This window comes from Oncorhynchus nerka, linkage group LG6 (assembly GCF_034236695.1).
Source record: "Oncorhynchus nerka isolate Pitt River linkage group LG6, Oner_Uvic_2.0, whole genome shotgun sequence".
Taxonomy (NCBI): Eukaryota; Metazoa; Chordata; class Actinopteri; order Salmoniformes; family Salmonidae; genus Oncorhynchus; species Oncorhynchus nerka.
In genome coordinates, this window is record NC_088401.1 from 14,857,998 (window position 1) to 14,877,997 (window position 20,000).

Below are 20,000 nucleotides of genomic sequence, written 5' to 3' on the forward strand. Positions count from 1 at the left end.
TCATATTCAACATATTATCTCTGTCAGCTCATATTCAACATATTATCTCTGTCTGCTCATATTCACAGTGTTTATGTTTTATTAAACATATTATCTCTGTCAGCTCATATTCAACATATTATCTCTGTCAGCTCATATTCACAGTGGTTCTGTTTTATTCAACATATTATCTCTGTCTGCTCATATTCAACATATTATCTCTGTCAGCTCATATTCACAGTGGTTCTGTTTTATTCAACATATTATCTCTGTCAGCTCATATTCAACCGTGTCATATTCCTTGATCAACTCCACATAGCCCACAATATAACCACTATACAGTATACTTTCCTCTACAGCCTGGGAGGGTTATCATGTATGCCAGGGATGAGACTGGGTATTGGTCTCTGGTACAGAATAATGTCAGGAAGCTGGGGTGTTACCTATTGCACACCAGAGTTGTTTCAATCCTTTGTGTGTGGAGCTGCTGTCAGCAGCCTAGACTCAGACAGGAAATGAAAGCAGTAAACTCAGCCTGAGTCACAGACTAAGACCATGCATGACACTGATTCAGTTAGCAAGGAGGAAGAGAGAGAGAGAGAGATAGAGAAAGAGGGTGATAGAGAGAGGGAGGAGAGAAAGAGCTGGAGAGACAGGGAGATGGAGAAAGGGAATGAGAGAGATTGGAAGAGAGAGAGAGAACGAAAGAGAGTGAGAGAGATCTCAAAAAGGGAGAGAGAGATATGTCTATCTTCATTAAACCTTTGTGAGTGCAATGTTTACGGTTAATTTCTAATAGATCTTTGTTGATATTGTTTTGTGGCTACTCACTTTTGTTTATTTCACTTGCTTTGGCAATGTAAACACATTTCCCATGCCAATAAATTCCCTATTGAATTGAATTTAAAATTGAGAGACAGAGAGCTAGAGCGCGAGAGAGAGAGAGCGAGAGACCTGATTGTTTTGTGTCAGGCCGCTATCTAAGTTGAACTGTATTTAATTTACATATTAATGAGGAATGCACACATACACTGAGTGTACAAAACATTATAAACATTGTCTTAATATTGAGTTGCACCACCTTTTTCACTCAGAACAGCCTCAATTTGTTGCGGCATGGACTCCACATGGTGTTGAAAGCATTCTACAGGGATCTTGGTCCATGTGGACTCCAATGCTTCCCACAGTTCGTGTTAAGTTGGCTGGATGTTCTTTGGGCTGTGGGTCATTGTTGATACACATGGAAAACTGTTGAGTGTTGCAGTTCTTGACACAAAGCGATGCGCCTGGCTAGGGCTGCGGAAGACACACATTATCCTCAGCCGGTGATTGTCAAGCAAATAACTGTGGGTCTCAAGGTAAATGACCATTAATTAACATAAACACATTTAGCATCTCCTGGCTTCCACTTCCTACAAGCCACTGATGAAGACCTTTGAAACATCTACAAGTCTAATTAATCCATGTAATATACAGTTGAAGTCAGAAGTTTACATACACTTATGTTGGAGTCATTAAAACTAGTTTTTTAACCACTCCACAAATATCTTGTTAACAAACTATAGTTTTGGCAAGTCTGTTAGGACATCTACTTTGTGCAGGACACAAGTAAATTAACCAACAATTGTTGACAGACCGATTATTCCACTTATAATTCACTGTATCACAATTCCAGTGGGTCAGAAGTTTACATACACTAAGTTGACTGTGCCTTTAATAAACAGCTTGGAAAATGCCAGAAAATTATGTCATGGCTTTAGAAGCTTCTGATAGGCTTCAAACCCAGTGCCTCTTTGCTTAACATCATGGGAAAATCAAAAGAAATCAGCCAAGACCTCAGAAAAAAATTGTAGACCTCCACAAGTCTGGTTCATCCTTGGGAGCTGTTACGCCCTGATCTGTTTCACCTGTCCTTATGATTGACTCCACCCCCTCCAGATGTCACTTATTTTCCCCAGTGTATTTATCCCTGTGTTTCCTGTCTCTCTGTGCCAGTTCGTCTAGTATGTTTCAAGTCAACCAGCGTGTTTTTCCCGTGCTCTTGCTTTTGCTATTCTCTCTTAGCTAGTCCTTCCGATTTTGACAATTGCCTGTTTTCTGGACTCTGTACCTGCCTGCCGGATCAGTCTGCCTGCCCTGACCTTGAGCCTACCTGCCACTGTACCTCCTGGACTCTGTACCTGCCTGCCCTGACCTTGAGCCTGCCTGCCACTCTGTACCTCCTGGACTCTGATCTGGTTTTGACCTTTTGCCTGTCCATGACTATTCTCTAACCTACACCTTTTGGAATGATTAAATATTACACACTGACACCATCTGCCTCCTGTGTCTGCATCTGAATCCTAATAGGAGCAATTTCCAAATGCCTGAAGGTACCACGTTCATCTGTACAAACAATAGTAAGCAAGTATAAACACCATGGGACCACGCAGCCGTTATACCGCTCAGGAAGGAGACGCGTTCTGTCCCCTAAAGATGAACGTACTTTGCTGAGAAAAGTGCAAATCAATCCCAGGAAAAGCAGGAAAACAACATTATCAAAAGTGACCATCAATGTGATTCTGCTTGTAATGCTTTTATTATAAAGGTGCATTTTATATGGTGAAAATTATCTTCCCCAAACTTGAAACTCACACTGCTTATGTCGGCCAGTTAGGCTCTATACCCCTTGTAAAGCAGATTAATGTGTTTCATTTTAAGAAGTTATTTGGCCACTTAAGTTGTGAAACCTTATTCAAACCTATAGGACTATGGGCTAGGCTACATGAGGTGTGATAATATGATTGGAAAAAGTCACACAAAAAAAAATTATTGTTTCTTATGCTGGGCATCATTCACAAGTGATAATATATCATTCACAAGTGATAGGCTAATATTATAACCCATCAGAACATTATTGACTTAATATTGTCTTTACCTATAATAAATAATATATATGTGACTTTGTTTTTATTTAGAATGAACCAGTATCATGCACCTGTCTCGAAACAGGGGCAAGGGGAAAAAATGTATATCATCTATGCACTTATATAACGAATGGAGGACACTTATCCAGTGGTTATTTCAGCCAGGTTGTCACACCCTGATCTGTTTCACCTGTCTTTGTGCTTGTCTCCACCCCCCTCCAGGTGTCGCACATCTTCCCCATTATCCCCATTATCCCCAGTGTATTTGTACCTGTATTCTCTGTTTGTCTGTTGCCAGTTCGTCTTGTCAAGCCTACCAGCATCTTTTTCTGTGCTCCTGTTTTTCCTTCGCTCTTTTTTCTAGCCCTCCTGGTTCAGACCTGTTCTGCCTGCCCTGACACTGAGCCCTCCTGGTTCAGACCTGTTCTGCCTGCCCTGACACTGAGCCCTCCTGGTTCAGACCTGTTCTGCCTGCCCTGAAACTGAGCCCTCCTGGTTCAGACCTGTTCTGTCCGCCCTGACACTGAGCCCTCCTGGTTCAGACCTGTTCTGCCTGCCCTGACACTGAGCCCTCCTGGTTCAGACCTGTTCTGCCTGTCCTGACACTGAGCCCTCCTGGTTCAGACCTGTTCTGCCTGCCCTGACACAGAGCCCTCCTGGTTCAGACCTGTTCTGCCTGCCCTGACACTGAGCCCTCCCGGTTCAGACCTGTTCTGCCTGTCCTGACACTGAGCCCTCCTGGTTCAGACCTGTTCTGCCTGTCCTGACACTGAGCCCTCCTGGTTCAGACCTGTTCTGCCTGCCCTGACACTGAGCCCTCCTGGTTCAGACCTGTTCTGCCTGCCCTGACACTGAGCCCTCCTGGTTCAGACCTGTTCTGCCTGTCCTGACACTGAGCCCTCCTGGTTCAGACCTGTTCTGCCTGCCCTGACACTGAGCCCTCCTGGTTCAGACCTGTTCTGCCTGCTTGCTCCCCTGTACCTTTTGACCTGGTTAATGAACTTCTGCCTGTCCTCAACCTGCCTATTGCCTGCCCCTTGTATTTTAATATATATCAGAGACTCTAACCATCTGCCTCCTGCGTCTGCATCTGGGTCTCGCCCTGTGTCGTTATACAGGTAGGCTATACTCCTGTTGTAAAGAAAGCAATGTGCTTAATATTTGCTTAATATTAGGAGAGTTGAAAAATAAATATAGTATGTCTAGCCTATACAAAGCTAATGGGATCCTATTTTTCATAGAGGCGGCAGGTAGCCTAGTTGTTCGAGCGTTGGGCCAGTAACCAAAAGGTTGCTGGATTGAATCCCCAAGCTGACAAGGTCAAAATCTGTCATTTTCCCCCTGAGCAAGGCAGTTAATCCACTGTTCCCCAGGAGCCGAAGACGTGGATGTCGATTATGGCAGCCCCTATCACCTCTCTGATTGAGAGGGGTTGGGTTAAATTCGGAAGACACATTTCAGTTGAATGCATGCAGTTGTACAACTGACTAGGTATCCCCCTTTCCCTTACATCACTCTGTTTTCTCACACAATTGCATAGCCTATAGAAATGTTGCGCTACATGAGCACATGGGCTCTCATGGAATTTTGGATGAGATTTTCAAATTAATTTGAATTGATGTCAGAGGGACAATAGTGTGCTAACAACCAGGCAGTTAGCAAGTTTGATAGGATACAAATGACCATCAGCAGCATCAGAGCTTGGAGAAGCCTAATTACCATGACTAAACAGTCACATGGAATTGGACTGCCTCCATGACTAGTGACTGCCGGTGTGGCGGTAATACGGTCACAGTAACAGCCCTAGTCTGGTGGTAATATGGTCACTGTAACAGCCCTAGTCTGGTGGTAATATGGTCACAGTAACAGCCCTAGTCTGGTGTGGTGGTAATATGGTCACAGTAACAGCCCTAGTCTGGTGTGGTGGTAATATATTCACTGTAACAGCCCTAGTCTGGTGGTAATATGGTCACTGTAACAGCCCTAGTCTGGTCTGGTGGTAATATGGTCACTGTAACAGCCCTAGTCTGGTGTGGCGGTAATACGGTCACAGTAACAGCCCTAGTCTGGTGGTAATATGGTCACTGTAACAGCCCTAGTCTGGTGGTAATATGGTCACAGTAACAGCCCTAGTCTGGTGGTAATACGGTCACTGTAACAGTCCTAGTCTGGTCTGGTGGTAATATGGTCACTGTAACAGCCCTAGTCCGGTGTGGTGGTAATACGGTCACAGTAACAGCCCTAGTCTGGTGTGGTGGTAATACGGTCACAGTAACAGTCCTAGTCTGGTGGTAATACGGTCACTGTAACAGCCCTAGTCTGGTGTGGTGGTAATATGGTCACAGTAACAACCCTAGTCTGGTGTGGTGGTAATATGGTCACTGTAACAGTCCTAGTCTGGTGGTAATATGGTCACTGTAACAGCCCTGGTCTGGTGGTAATATGGTCACTGTAACAGTCCTAGTCTGGTGGTAATATGGTCACTGTAACAGCCCTGGTCTGGTGGTAATATGGTCACTGTAACAGTCCTAGTCTGGTGGTAATATGGTCACTGTAACCTAGGATAGGATAAAGTAATCCTTCTCACCCCCCTTAAAAGACCTAGATGCACTATTGTAAAGTGGCTGTTCCACTGGATGTCATAAGGTGAAAGCACCAATTTGTAAGTCGCTCTGGATAAGAGCGTCTGCTAAATGACTTAAATGTAAATGTAAACTGTAACAGTCCTAGTCTGGTGGTAATATGGTCACTGTAACAGCCCTAGTCTGGTGTGGTGGTAATACGGTCACAGTAACAGCCCTAGTCTGGTGTGGTGGTAATATGGTCACTGTAACAGTCCTAGTCTGGTGTGGTGGTAATATGGTCACTGTAACAGCCCTAGTCTGGTGTGGTGGTAATATGGTCACTGTAACAGTCCTAGTCTGGTGTGGTGGTAATATGGTCACTGTAACAGTCCTAGTCTGGTGTGGTGGTAATATGGTCACTGTAACAGCCCTAGTCTGGTGTGGTGGTAATATGGTCACAGTAACAGCCCTAGTCTGGTGTGGTGGTAATATGGTCACTGTAACAGTCCTAGTCTGGTGTGGTGGTAATATGGTCACTGTAACAGTCCTAGTCTGGTGTGGTGGTAATATGGTCACTGTAACAGCCCTAGTCTGGTGTGGTGGTAATATGGTCACTGTAACAGTCCTAGTCTGGTGTGGTGGTAATATGGTCACTGTAACAGTCCTAGTCTGGTGTGGTGGTAATATGGTCACTGTAACAGTCCTAGTCTGGTGTGGTGGTAATACGGTCACTGTAACAGTCCTAGTCTGGTGGTAATATGGTCACTGTAACAGTCCTAGTCTGGTGTGGTGGTAATATGGTCACTGTAACAGTCCTAGTCTGGTGGTAATATGGTCACTGTAACAGTCCTAGTCTGGTGTGGTGGTAATATGGTCACTGTAACAGTCCTAGTCTGGTGTGGTGGTAATATGGTCACTGTAACAGCCCTAGTCTGGTGGTAATATGGTCACTGTAACAGTCCTAGTCTGGTGGTAATACGGTCACTGTAACAGCCCTAGTCTGGTGTGGTGGTAATATGGTCACTGTAACAGTCCTAGTCTGGTGTGGTGGTAATATGGTCACTGTAACAGTCCTAGTCTGGTGTGGTGGTAATATGGTCACTGTAACAGTCCTAGTCTGGTGTGGTGGTAATACGGTCACTGTAACAGTCCTAGTCTGGTGGTAATATGGTCACTGTAACAGTCCTAGTCTGGTGTGGTGGTAATATGGTCACTGTAACAGTCCTAGTCTGGTGGTAATATGGTCACTGTAACAGTCCTAGTCTGGTGTGGTGGTAATATGGTCACTGTAACAGTCCTAGTCTGGTGTGGTGGTAATATGGTCACTGTAACAGCCCTAGTCTGGTGGTAATATGGTCACTGTAACAGCCCTAGTCTGGTGGTAATATGGTCACTGTAACAGTCCTAGTCTGGTGGTAATACGGTCACAGTAACAGCCCTAGTCCGGTGTGGTGGTAATATGGTCACTGTAACAGTCCTAGTCTGGTGTGGTGGTAATATGGTCACTGTAACAGCCCTAGTCTGGTGGTAATATGGTCACTGTAACAGCCCTAGTCTGGTGGTAATATGGTCACTGTAACAGTCCTAGTCTGGTGGTAATACGGTCACAGTAACAGCCCTAGTCCGGTGTGGTGGTAATATGGTCACTGTAACAGTCCTAGTCCGGTGTGGTGGTAATACGGTCACAGTAACAGCCCTAGTCCGGTGTGGCGGTAATATGGTCACTGTAACAGCCCTAGTCTGGTGTGGTGGTAATACGGTCACTGTAACAGTCCTAGTCTGGTGGTAATATGGTCACTGTAACAGTCCTAGTCTGGTGTGGTGGTAATATGGTCACTGTAACAGTCCTAGTCTGGTGTGGTGGTAATATGGTCACTGTAACAGTCCTAGTCTGGTGTGGTGGTAATATGGTCACTGTAACAGTCCTAGTCTGGTGTGGTGGTAATACGGTCACTGTAACAGCCCTAGTCTGGTGTGGCGGTAATATGGTCACTGTAACAGCCCTAGTCTGGTGTGGTGGTAATATGGTCACTGTAACAGCCCTAGTCTGGTGGTAATATGGTCACTGTAACAGTCCTAGTCTGGTGTGGTGGTAATACGGTCACAGTAACAGCCCTAGTCCGGTGTGGCGGTAATACGGTCACTGTAAAAGCCCTAGTCTGGTGGTAATATGGTCACTGTAACAGCCCTAGTCTGGTGTGGCGGTAATACAGTCACTGTAACAGCCCTAGTCTGGTGGTAATATGGTCACTGTAACAGTCCTAGTCTGGTGTGGCGGTAATACAGTCACTGTAACAGCCCTAGTCTGGTGTGGCGGTAATACGGTCACTGTAACAGCCCTAGTCTGGTGGTAATATGGTCACTTTAACAGCACTAGTCTGGTGTGGTGGTAATATGGTCACTGTAACAGCCCTAGTCTGGTGTGGTGGTAATATGGTCACAGTAACAGCCCTAGTCTGGTGTGGTGGTAATATGGTCACTGTAACAGTCCTAGTCTGGTGTGGTGGTAATATGGTCACTGTAACAGTCCTAGTCTGGTGTGGTGGTAATACGGTCACAGTAACAGCCCTAGTCTGGTGTGGTGGTAATACGGTCACTGTAACAGCCCTAGTCTGGTGGTAATATGGTCACTGTAACAGCCCTAGTCTGGTGGTAATATGGTCACTGTAACAGCCCTAGTCTGGCGGTAATATGGTCACTGTAACAGCCCTAGTCTGGTGGTAATATGGTCACTGTAACAGCCCTAGTCTGGCGGTAATATGGTCACTGTAACAGCCCTAGTCTGGTGTGATGGTAATATGGTCACTGTAACAGCCCTAGTCTGGTCTGGTGGTAATATGGTCAATGTAACAGCCCTAGTCTGGTGTGGCGGTAATATGGTCACAGTAACAGTCCTAGTCTGGTGTGGTGGTAATACGGTCACAGTAACAGCCCTAGTCTGGTGTGGTGGTAATATGGTCACTGTAACAGCCCTACACCTGGCAGCTACAGTACTACCATACCCCGTTCTAAGGCACCTAAATATGTTGTCTTGCCCATTCACCCTCTGAATGGCACACAAACAATCCATGTCTCAATTGTCTCAAGGCTTAAAAATCCTTATTTAACCTGTCTCCTCCCCTTCATTAACACTGATTAAAGTGGATTGACATCAATAAGGAAAAATAGCTTTCACCTGGATTCACCTTCCATTAAGTAATGGAAAGAGCATGTTCCTAATGCTTTGTACACTGTGAACACACTAACATTGCAGGCCCGCAGGCGCCTACACACGCACGCACGCACGCACACACGCACACACGCACACACACACACACACACACACACACACACACACACACACACACACACACACACACACACACACACACTACCCTGAGGACTAGGTTATATTGCCACACATTCTAAACCCAACAGGACCTTTAATGAGGAGATCTGTGGTATAGCTTGATAGATAAACCATTTTATAACACTAGATATAATCCACAGGGAATTCAGTCCGTCCCCATTGTTTGGTTATCAGGAGTTATCTACTGTTCAGCCATCACTCATTGATTTGGCCCTCTGTGTCCTTTGTCTCCATAGAGACTGCCTGACCTATCAGAGATGAGTGCAGTAGCTGCGAGGGACGGGTGAGAGGTCAAATTGGACGAGTGTCACGTTCCCTCTCGCTTCCCTTATCTCTGAACATGACAAGGCTACAAAAGCAGACTGTGTGTGTGTGTTTGTGTGTGTGTGTATATGTGTGGGTGTATGTTTGTGTGTGTGTGTGTGTTTGTGTGTGTGTGAATATGTGTGTATGTGTGTGGGTGTATGTTTGTGTGTGTGTTTATATGTGTATGTGTGTGGGTGTATGTTTGTTTGTTTGTTTGTTTGTTTGTTTGTGTGTGTGTGTGTGTGTGTGTGTGTGTGTGTGTGTGTGTGTGTGTGTTTATGTGTATGGGTGTATGTTTGTTTGTGTGTGTGTGTTTGTGTGTGTGTGTGTGATTATGTGTGGGTGTATGTTTTGTGTGTGTGTGTGTGTGTGTGTGTGTGTGTGTGTGTGTGTGTGTGTGGGGGGGGGGTTCTTTATCTCAGCTACTGGATGTTGTTTTTAAGCATCTGTTTACAGGGCATTCGGAAAGTATTCAGACCCCTTGACTTTTTCCACATTTTGTTACATTACAGCCTTATTCTAAAATGGATTAAATATATTTTTTTACCTCATTAATCTACACACGATACCCCATAATGACGAAGCAAAAACAGAAGGCCCTGTATCTCTGAACCAGTTCTCTTCACTGGCAAGAGGAAATGACAACTGAATTACACTGAACTGTTTAATCTGTAGTTGACTGGTTATCCAACCCAGGTCATCAGTAAAACTCAAGACCATGTTAGTCCACTAAGCTAAAGCCTTTAATTCTTTAAGGATACTACCAGTGGCCTAACTTCATCCCTCAGTGGTTTGAAGGCCTTCGCAATAGAGCCTATTCCAGCTTCATCTTAGGCAGGGGGACCCGCTCCATTGGAGCAGCTGATAGGCTTCTCAACGCCCATTCACACGGCCAATCACTAGTCACGGATGGGTTAGCATCCATATGTCTGGTGCCCTCCCATTAGAGATAAAAACGCATGCATGCTTACACACACAAACACGCAAGTACACACAAACACACACACACACACCTACACACGCAAGTACACACAAACACAAACACTCCTACACACACACACACACACACACACACACACACACACACACACACACACACACACACACACACACACACACACACACACACACAGGCAAGTACACACAAACCCACATGCACGCTTACACACACAAACACACACAAGTACACACAAACACACGCAAGTGCACACACACACACATTCAAAGCTTTGGCAAAGGTCCTCCAGTCTTGATGTAAACTCAAAAGTAGTCTTTCGGGGATATCTCCTTGGCTAGCCTGGCTTAGACACGCTTGCGAAAGACCTCATGCTCCACAGAAAAATTACACACAAGGATTTGGTCACAGTTCTCACCTGAGAAACATGACTGTAGCTAAACACTGCACTCTCACAGAGACACCACGGCCAAACAAGCTTATATCTGGCAGATAGAACAGCTTTGAAAAAGCCTGACAGTAGCGAAACACTGACAAAATCATCTGAAGAAACTAGTTGTTTTTCAGATTTGATGACTAGTGAGGTGGTTTGTTCCCGGCATCACAGAGAGAAGCTCTGGAGTTTTTTGAACACTCTCAAAGTTAGTTGAGTCTGAAAACGTGGACAATGAGGGTCTGAGAATTAAGATGGAATGCTGAAAAGGAGTGACTTGAACTCACTAAACCTGTTATCTTTTCAAATGGTTTTCTATTGTATAGCTATGTTGTCTGGGTACTGAATATGCCTGGACTCAGGAAACATGAAACTATTGGAAAGTCATCACAGTCTTCTGGAATGTAGAAGTGTCAGTGTGTTATGTGTGCGTGAGTGCGAGCGTCCGTGCATGTGTACCCTTATCCTACTCTTCCTCTGTTCCTCTGGTGATGTAGAGGTTAACCCAGGCCCTGCAGCCCCCAGCAGCACTCCCATTCCCCAGGCACTCTCATTTGTTGACTTCTCTTTCTAAAATTATCTGCCAAAATTGTTGCAGCCCCTTTCTAAGTATATATCAATGATGTCGCTCTTGCTGCTGGTGATTCTCTTATCCACCTCTACGCAGACAACACCATTCTGTATACATCTGGCCCTTCTTTGGACACACTGTTAAACTTCTTGTGGGCCGGTGGCAGTATTCGGTATTTCGGATGACTGACGTGCCCAAAGTAACATGCCTATTACTCAGGCCCAGAAGCTAGGATATGCATACAATTGGGAATATCAAAGGAATACCTCCCAGATTGCAGTTCCTAGAGCTTCCAGTAGATGTCAACAGTCTTTAGAAAGAGTTTCAGGCTTGTTTTTTGAAAAATCAGCTAGAATTTGTAGTTTTTCTAGGTGGCTCTCATTTTGGCTGTAGTGTTGTGGCGCGCGTGGATGAGGGCGTGGATGAGGGCGTGGATGAGGGCGTGGATGAGGGCGTGCATGAGGGCGTGGATGAGGGCGTGGATGAGAGCGTGGATGAGAGCGCGCACTTCGTTATTTATCTCCGGTAATGAACATATTATTCTCCATCTTACATTTGATGGTTTATTTACATATTAGGGTACCTGAGGATTGATTAGAAACGTTTTTTGACTTGTTTGGACAAAGTTTATTGGTAACTTTAGAGATTCATTTGTATGCATTTTGAACGAGGGAAACCGGTGGATTACTGAATCAAGCGCGCCAACTAAACTGATTTTTTGGAATATAAAGAAGGACGTTATCGAACAAAAGGACAATTTTTTATGTAGCTGGGACCCTTTCGATTGCAAACAGAGGAAGATCTTCAAAGGTAAGTGATTTATTTTATCGCTATTTCTGACTTTCTAAACCTCTCTGCTTGTTTGGAAAATGTTTAATGCTTTTGTATGCGGGGCGCTGTCCTCAGATAATCACATAGTTTGCATGGTAAAGCCTTTTTGAAATCTGACAAAGAGGCTGGATTAACAAGAAGTTAAGCTTTTAAATGATGTAGGACATTTGTATTTTCATGAATATTTAATATTACGATTTTGTATTTTGATTTTGGCGCGCTCCGATTTCACCAGGTGTTGTCGAATTTGGTCCCGCTAGAGGGGTTTATGCAGTAAGAGGTTAACAAGCCTCCAAACAAGCTTCAATGCCACACAACACTCCTTCCATGGCCTGCAACTGCTTTTAAATGCTAGTAAAACTAAATGCATGCTCTTCAACCAATTGCTGCCCGCACCCGCCCACCTGACTAGCATCAATTATCTGGACGGTTCTGACTTGTATATGTGGACAACTACAAATACCTAGGTGTCTGGTTAGACTGTACACTCTCCATCCAGACTCACATTAAGCATCTCCAATCCAAAATTACATCTAGAATCGGCTTCCTATTTCACAACAAAGCCTCCTTCACCCACGCCGCCAAACAAACCCTCGTAAAACTGACTATCCTACCGACCCTTGGCTTCGGCGATGTCATTCACAAAATAGCCTCCAATACTCTACTCAGGAAACTGGATGTACTCTATCACAGTGCCATCCATTTTGTAACCAAAGCCCCATATACTACCCACCACTGTTACCTGTAGGTATATCTCAGTGGTCATCCCCAAAGCCAACACTTCCTTTGGCCGCCTTTCCTTCCAGTTCTCTGCTGCCAATGACTGGAACGAATTGCAAAAATCACTGAAGCTGAAGTCTTATATCTAAGTCTCTAACTTTGACCATCAGCTGTCAGAACAGCTTACCAATCACTGTACATGTACACAGTCAATCTGTAAATAGCACACCTCATCCCCATATTATTACTTACCCTCTTGCTCTTTTGCACCACATTATTTCTACTTGCACATCATCATCTGCACATATATCACTCCAGTGTTAATACTAAATTGTAATTATTTCACCTCTAGGGGCTATTTATTGCCAACCTCCCTACTCTTCTACATTTACACACACTGAACATAGATGTTTCTATTTTTCTTTTCTATTGTGTTATTGACTGTATGTTTGTTTATGTGTAACTCTGTGTTGTTTTTGTTGCACTGCTTTGCTTTGCTTTATCTTGGCCAGGTCAAAGTTAAAATTTCGAACATGTTCTCAACTGGCCTACCTGGTTAAATATAGGTGAAATATATCTATATATTTTTTTAATGTACCTGTGACCAGTTCTCTTATCTCCACGTCTCCAGTCTTGCGTAGCAGGCGGACCAGGGCAGGTATGCCCCCACAGTTCTTCAGGGTGATCTTGTTGTCGTCGTTGGCCTTGCCGTAGACCAGGTTCCTCAGGGCTCCACAGGCACTACGGTGGACCTCACTCATACGATGGTCCAACAGGTCTACCAGCAGCTGGATCCCACCTTGACGACGAATCTGACAGAGAGATGGAGAGAAAGACATTGCGGAGAAAAGGGTGAGTAACGTTGCCTGAGATTTTAAAGACGTGTTGGCTCTACCAAGCAAACGCGTTGGCTTTAGCTCAGTGGCCATTAAAAAAAAAAAACATTTTAGTGGATGCTCTTATCCAGAGCAACTTACAGGAACAATTAAGGTTAAGTGCCTTGCACAAGGGCACATCAGATTTTTTCACCTGCTTGACTCAGGAACTTGAATCAGCGACCTTTCAGTTACTGGCTCAAACCTCTAGGCTAATGCAATGTTGAGGCACAAAGCTGGGTGACTTTGAGGAAAAATTGTTTGGGGTAAAAACTAGCAGCATACCTATTAAATCAATCTGTACTTACTGTAAATGACATCTCTAAATGTACAGTACAATGTAGTCATGTACACTAAGTGATTTCCTGGGAGATGAGACAAAACAGTTTCAAGTTTCAGCTGTTTTTCCAGTAGCCTGGCCTTCCAGGTGTTACAATAACCAGGTTTCCACCAACATTTTTACGCGAGTAAAGCACATGCCGGATACAAAATGTCACAGCTGGTCTGATGGAAACAGCAAATGTGTCGGTAAACTTTACAAATGTCAACAAAACAAAATATGCTTGACAAAGTTGGGATCTTTTTGTGTCTGTAAAATGAATGATGAAAGAAATGGCGGTGGAAATGCATTTATGAGCAAATATTGATATGACATCATTTGGAAGTGAACTTGGAGTCACCCGATGAGATGTTGTGTGGTCCTCCCACCATTACTTGAGAAACCGTGCAGTTTATTGCTGGGTGGAGAAAGTGCACAGTGATGAGCTTGAGCTTCTTTCCAATAAATATCAGTTTTTGACAAGTAAAAATAATCTCACTTGTCCATAATCATCTCATTATATATATATATACTATACCCGCACTCTGTCTGCCAGCTGTTGGCTAGAATGCACATACCAATACCAGAGTGGGCACATTCACATTCACTATACAACGCGATGTTTTTTCTGACAAAACCATCAGTAGAGTTGAAACACATGTCTGGTGGAGAATGCACATATTGTTTTTATGCTGATTTTAAAATATTCAGATGAAAAACGTTCCCCAATTGGAAACCTAGCTAATCATAACATTCACCTGCTGGTGTTCCAGACATAGACACTGTTTCACTACAGGGACCTTCTAGAACCCTCAGGCGGCCAATGAGTAGAGAGAAAGGAGGGTTCCAAACAATCATCAGGGAGTTCTAATGATCATAGAACTCTGCAGAGGTCCACAGGAGGTCATTAACAACCAACTGGTGAATATTTGGAGCTGTGTGTATGTGTGTGATGCAAATGTGTGTGTAAGTGTGTGTGTGTATGTGCGTGTGCGAGGGTGTGTGTCAGATCCTATATGCCCTGCAAGACATCCATTTATAAATAGTATTCCTATTTCCTGCTATAAAGAGCTGCTGGCCCAGATCACAAATGACTTTATCCTGTAAGACTTAGCTCTGTGTTTGACCTCAACCTTCTACACACAAACCTTAGATAGCATCACCACACAGAGGGAGAGAGGGTGAGAGAGAGAGCGAGCGAGCGAGAGAGAGAGATAAGGTAGAACTGGGAAAAGGGAGAAAGGGTGTGATTGAGAGGGGAGTAAGAGAGATAGGGTGAGGTAGAGGGATTGCAAAACGGAAGAGAAGGGGAGAGAGCGAGAGAGAGAGAGAGAGAGAGAGAGAGAGAGAGAGAGAGAGAGAAAGAGGGGGAGAGAGAGAGAGAGACTGATGGAGAGGAGAGAGAGAGAGAGAGAGAGAGAGAGAGAGAGAGAGAGGGAGAGAGAGAAAGAGACTGATGGAGAGGAGAGAGAGAGAAAGAGAGAGACTGATGGAGAGGAGAGCGAGAGACTGAAGGAGAGGAGAGAAGAGAGAGAGAGAGAGGGAGAGAGAGAGACAGAGAGAGAGAGAGACTGATGGAGAGGAGAGAGAGAGAGAGAGAGAGAGAGAGAGTGAGAGAGAGAGACTGATGGAGAGGAGAGAGAGAGAGAGAGACAGAGATATATATATATATATATATATATATATATATATATATATATATATATATATATATATATATATAGAGAGAGAGAGAGAGAGAGAGAGAGAGAGAGAGAGATAGATATAGCTATATATATAGAGAGAGATATAGAGTTAGATATAGATACAGATATATAGAGAGGTAGAGAGGTAGAGATATATAGAGTTAGATAGATATATATATATATATATATATAGCGAGAGAGAGAGTTAGATATATATATATATAGAGAGATATAGAGTTAGATATAGATATATATATATATATATATATATATATATAGAGAGAGAGATAGAGTTAGATATAGATATATAGAGATAGATAGAGTTAGATAAAGATATATATATAGAGAGAGGGCGGACAGGGAAAGGTTAGGAAAGCTGTTTGATGACACTGCAGAGGTTTATCGCTCCACACTAGGCTGGTGGTAAATAAATGTCAGTAATCTGTTCAATTAAACCGGATGAACCCTGAACTGAATACTAAACAGACCACACACACTGATACTCTAAAACACTTCTGCTCCACCACCAGTGATGTTTTGACACACAAAATCCCATCATGTCAAAGTGGAATTTAGTTTTTAGATTTGTTTTTACAAATGACTTTAACTAAAAGCCGAAATGTCTTGAGTGAATAAGTATTCAACCCCTTTGTTATGGTAAACCTAAATGAGTTCAGGAGTAAAAATGTGCCTAACAAAATCATATAAAAAGATGCATGGACTCACTCTGTGTGCCATAATAGTGGTAAACATAATTTTTTTACACAAACAATTATGTGTAAGGTCCCTCAGTCGAGAAGTACAATTCAAGCACAGATTCAATCACAAAGACCAGGGAGGTTTTCCAATGCCTCGCTAAGAAGGGCACCTATTGGTAGATATCTGAAATAAAAAGCAGACACTGAATATCCCTTTGAGCATGATGAAGTTATCCATTACGCTTCGGACGGTGTATCAATACACCCAGTCACTACAAAGATACAGGCATCTTTCCTAACTCAGTGTATCAATACACCCAGTCACTACAAAGATACAGGCATCTTTCCTAACTCAGTGTATCAATACACCCTACAAAGCTACAGGCATCTTTCCTAACTCAGTGTATCAATACACCCTACAAAGATACAGGCATCTTTCCTAACTCAGTGTATCAATACACCCTACAAAGATACAGGCATCTTTCCTAACTCAGTCGCCAGGGAGGAAGGAAACCGCTCAGCGATTTCACCATGAGGCCAATGGTGATTTTAAAACAGTTACAGAGTTTGATGGCTGTGATAGGAGAAAACTGAGGATAGATCAACAACATTGTAGTTACTCCACAATACCTACCTATATGACAGAGTGAAATGAAGGAAGCTTGTACAGAAAACAGTCATGCTGTTAGCAATAATGCACTAAAGTAATAGTGAAAAACATTTGGTAAAGAAATTAATGTTTTGTCCTGAATATAATGCATTTTGTCTGGGGCAAATCCAACAATATGTCACTGAGTACCACTCTTCACATTTTCATGGATGGTGGTGGCTGCATCATGTTATGGGTATACTTGTCATTACCAAACACTCAGGAGTTATTTAGGATAAAAAGCAACGGAATAGAGCTAAGCAAAATCTTAAAGGATAACCTGGTTCAGTCTGCTTTCCAACAGACATTGGGAGATAAATTCCCCTTTCAGCAGTGACAATAATGGGAATGAACACATCATGGCGCTAACAGAGATGGTCGCCTCGCTTCACGTTCTTAGGAAACTATGGATTATTTTCTTTTTTTATGGATTATTTCTAACATTGTTACCCCAGGAAATGTTCAGTCTTATTACATACATACTTTCCAACATTACAACCAGGAATACAACTTTCCCAAAGCAGATCCTCTCTTCAGACCACCACACAGGACAATGGATCTCATCTCAGCAGCTGACCGAAAACAATGGCGACGCAGAAGGGGCAGACAGAGCGGTCTTCTGGTCAAGCTTTGTAAAAGGGCACATTGCTCACAGCTCCCGAGTATACTACTCACCAATGTCCAGTCTCTTGACAACAAGGTAGATGAAATTCGAGCAGTGGTTGCCTTCCAAAGAGACATCAGAGATTGTAACATTCTCTGTTTCACAGAAGCATGGCTTTCTCGGGATATGTTGTCAGAATCAGTCCAGCCACCGTGCTTCTCCGTGCTTCACGATGACAGAGATAAACACCTCTCTAGGAAGAGGAAGGGCGGGGGTGTTTGCTTTATGATTAACAACTCATGGTGCGATCATAACAACACACAGGAACTCAAGTCCTTCTGCTCACCCGATCTAGAATTCCTTAAAATCAAATGCCGGCCATTCTATCTACCAAAATAATTCTCGTCAGTTATAGTCACAGCTGTGGACCCCCCCCCCTCCCACTCAAGCGAACACCAAGATGGCCCTCAAGGTATTTCACTCGACTCTATGTAAACTGGAAACTATATACCCGGAGGCTGCATTTATTGTAGCAGGGGATTTTAAAATAAGCAAATTTGAGATCAATGTTACCTAGATTTTATCAGCATATTGATTACACGACACGTAGGGCTAATACTCTCGACCACTGCTACACTACTCTCCGCCATGCATACAAAGCCCTCCCCCGCCCTCCCTTCGGCAAATCCGACCACGACGCCATCTTGCTCGTCCCGGCTTATAGGCAGAAACTCAAACATTCAACGCTGATCTGACCAATCGGAAGCCACGCTCCAAGATTGTTTTGATCACGCGGACTGGAACATGTTCCAGTCAGCCTCAGAGAACAACATCGACCTATACGCTGACTCGGTGAGTATGTTTATAAATAAGTGCATTGGCGATGTCGTACCCACTGTGACTATTAAAACCTGCCCTAACCAGAAACCGTGGATGGATGGCAGCATTCGCGAAAAACTGAAAGCGCAATCCACCGCATATAACCATGGAAAGAGGTCTGGTGATATGGCTCAATATAAACAGTGTAGTTATTCCCTCTGCAAGGCAATCAAGCAAAATGCTGGCACAGGGACAAGGTGGTGTCACAATTCAAAGGCTCAGACACAAGATGTATGTGGCAGGGTCTACAGGAAATCACGGACTACAAAAACAAAAACAGCCACGTCACGGATACCAACGTCACGCTTCCAGACAAGTGAAACACCTTCTTTGCCCGCTTTGAGGATAATACAGTGCCACCGTCGTGGCTCGCTAACAAAGACTGCGTCCCCCCCTTTCTTTCTCAGTGGCCGACGTGAGTAAAACATTTAAACATGTTAACCCTCACAAGGCTGCTGGCCCAGACGGCATCCCTGGCCTCGTCCTCAGAGCATGTGCAGACCAGCTGGCTGGTGTGTTTACAGACATATTTAATCACTCCCTATCCCAGTCTGTTGTCCCCATATGCTTCAAGATGGCTACCATTGTTCCTGTATCCAAGAAGGCATAAATATATCTTAACTAAATGATTACCGCCCTATAGAACTCACTTCTGTCACCATGAAGTGCTTTGAGAGGCTAGTCAAGGATCATATCACCGCCACCTTACCGGCAACCCTAGACGCACTACAGTTTGCATACTTCGCCCCAACTGGTCCACAGATGACGCAATCGCCATTGGTCTCAACCCCTCCCTGTGCAACTGGGTCCTGGACTTTCTCACGGGCCACCGTTGGGAAACAACATCTCCAGCTCACTGACCCTCAACACTGGGGCCCCACAAGGGTGTGTGCTCAGCCCTCTCCTGTACTCCCTGTTCACCCACGACTGCGTGGCCATGCAAGCCTTCAACTCAATCATCAAGTTTGCAGACGACACAACAGTAGTGATCACCAACAACGACGAGACAGCCTATAGGGAGGAGGTGAGGGCAATCGGAGTGTGGTGTCAGGAAAAAACAACCTCTCACTCAACGTCAACAAAACAAAGGAAATGATCGTTGAGCACCCCCCCCCCATCCACATCGAAGGGCCAGCAGAGGAGAAGGTGGAAGTGGAATGTTTTAAGTTCCTGGGCGCATCACAGACAAACGGAAATGGTCCACAGGCGCAACAGTGCCTCTTCAACCTCAGGAGTCTGAAGATATTTGGCTTGTCACCCAAAACCCAACTTTTACAGATGCACAATCGAGAGCATCCTGTCGGGCTGTATCACAGTCTAGTATGGCAACTGCACCATCCTCAACCACAAGGCTCTCCAGAGGGTGGTGCAGTCTGCACAACGCATCACCGGGGGGCAAACTACCTGCCGTCCATGACACTTACAGCACCCGATGTCACAGGAAGGCCAAAAGGATAATCAAGGACAACAACCACCCGAGCCACTGCCTGTTCACCCCGCTATCATCCAGAAGGTGAGGTCAGTACAGGTGCATCAAAGCTGGGAGCGAGAGATTGAGAAACAGCTTCTATCTCAAGGCCATCAGACTGTTAAACAGCAATCACTAACTCAGAGGCAGCTGCCCACATTGAGACCCAATCACTGGACACTTTAATAAATGGATCACTAGTCACTTCA

General features: G+C 44.2%; 1 protein-coding gene across 1 annotated transcript in view; it reads right to left on the reverse strand.

The window, feature by feature from the left end:
* Window positions 1-20,000, reverse strand: part of LOC135572049 (catenin delta-2-like) — a 368,899-nt gene that overhangs the window by 189,963 nt on the left and 158,936 nt on the right. The window contains exon 11 of the mRNA XM_065019050.1: window positions 13,213-13,426. Coding sequence (XP_064875122.1) covers window positions 13,213-13,426 — 214 coding nt within the window. The remainder of the gene's footprint in view (window positions 1-13,212; window positions 13,427-20,000) is intronic.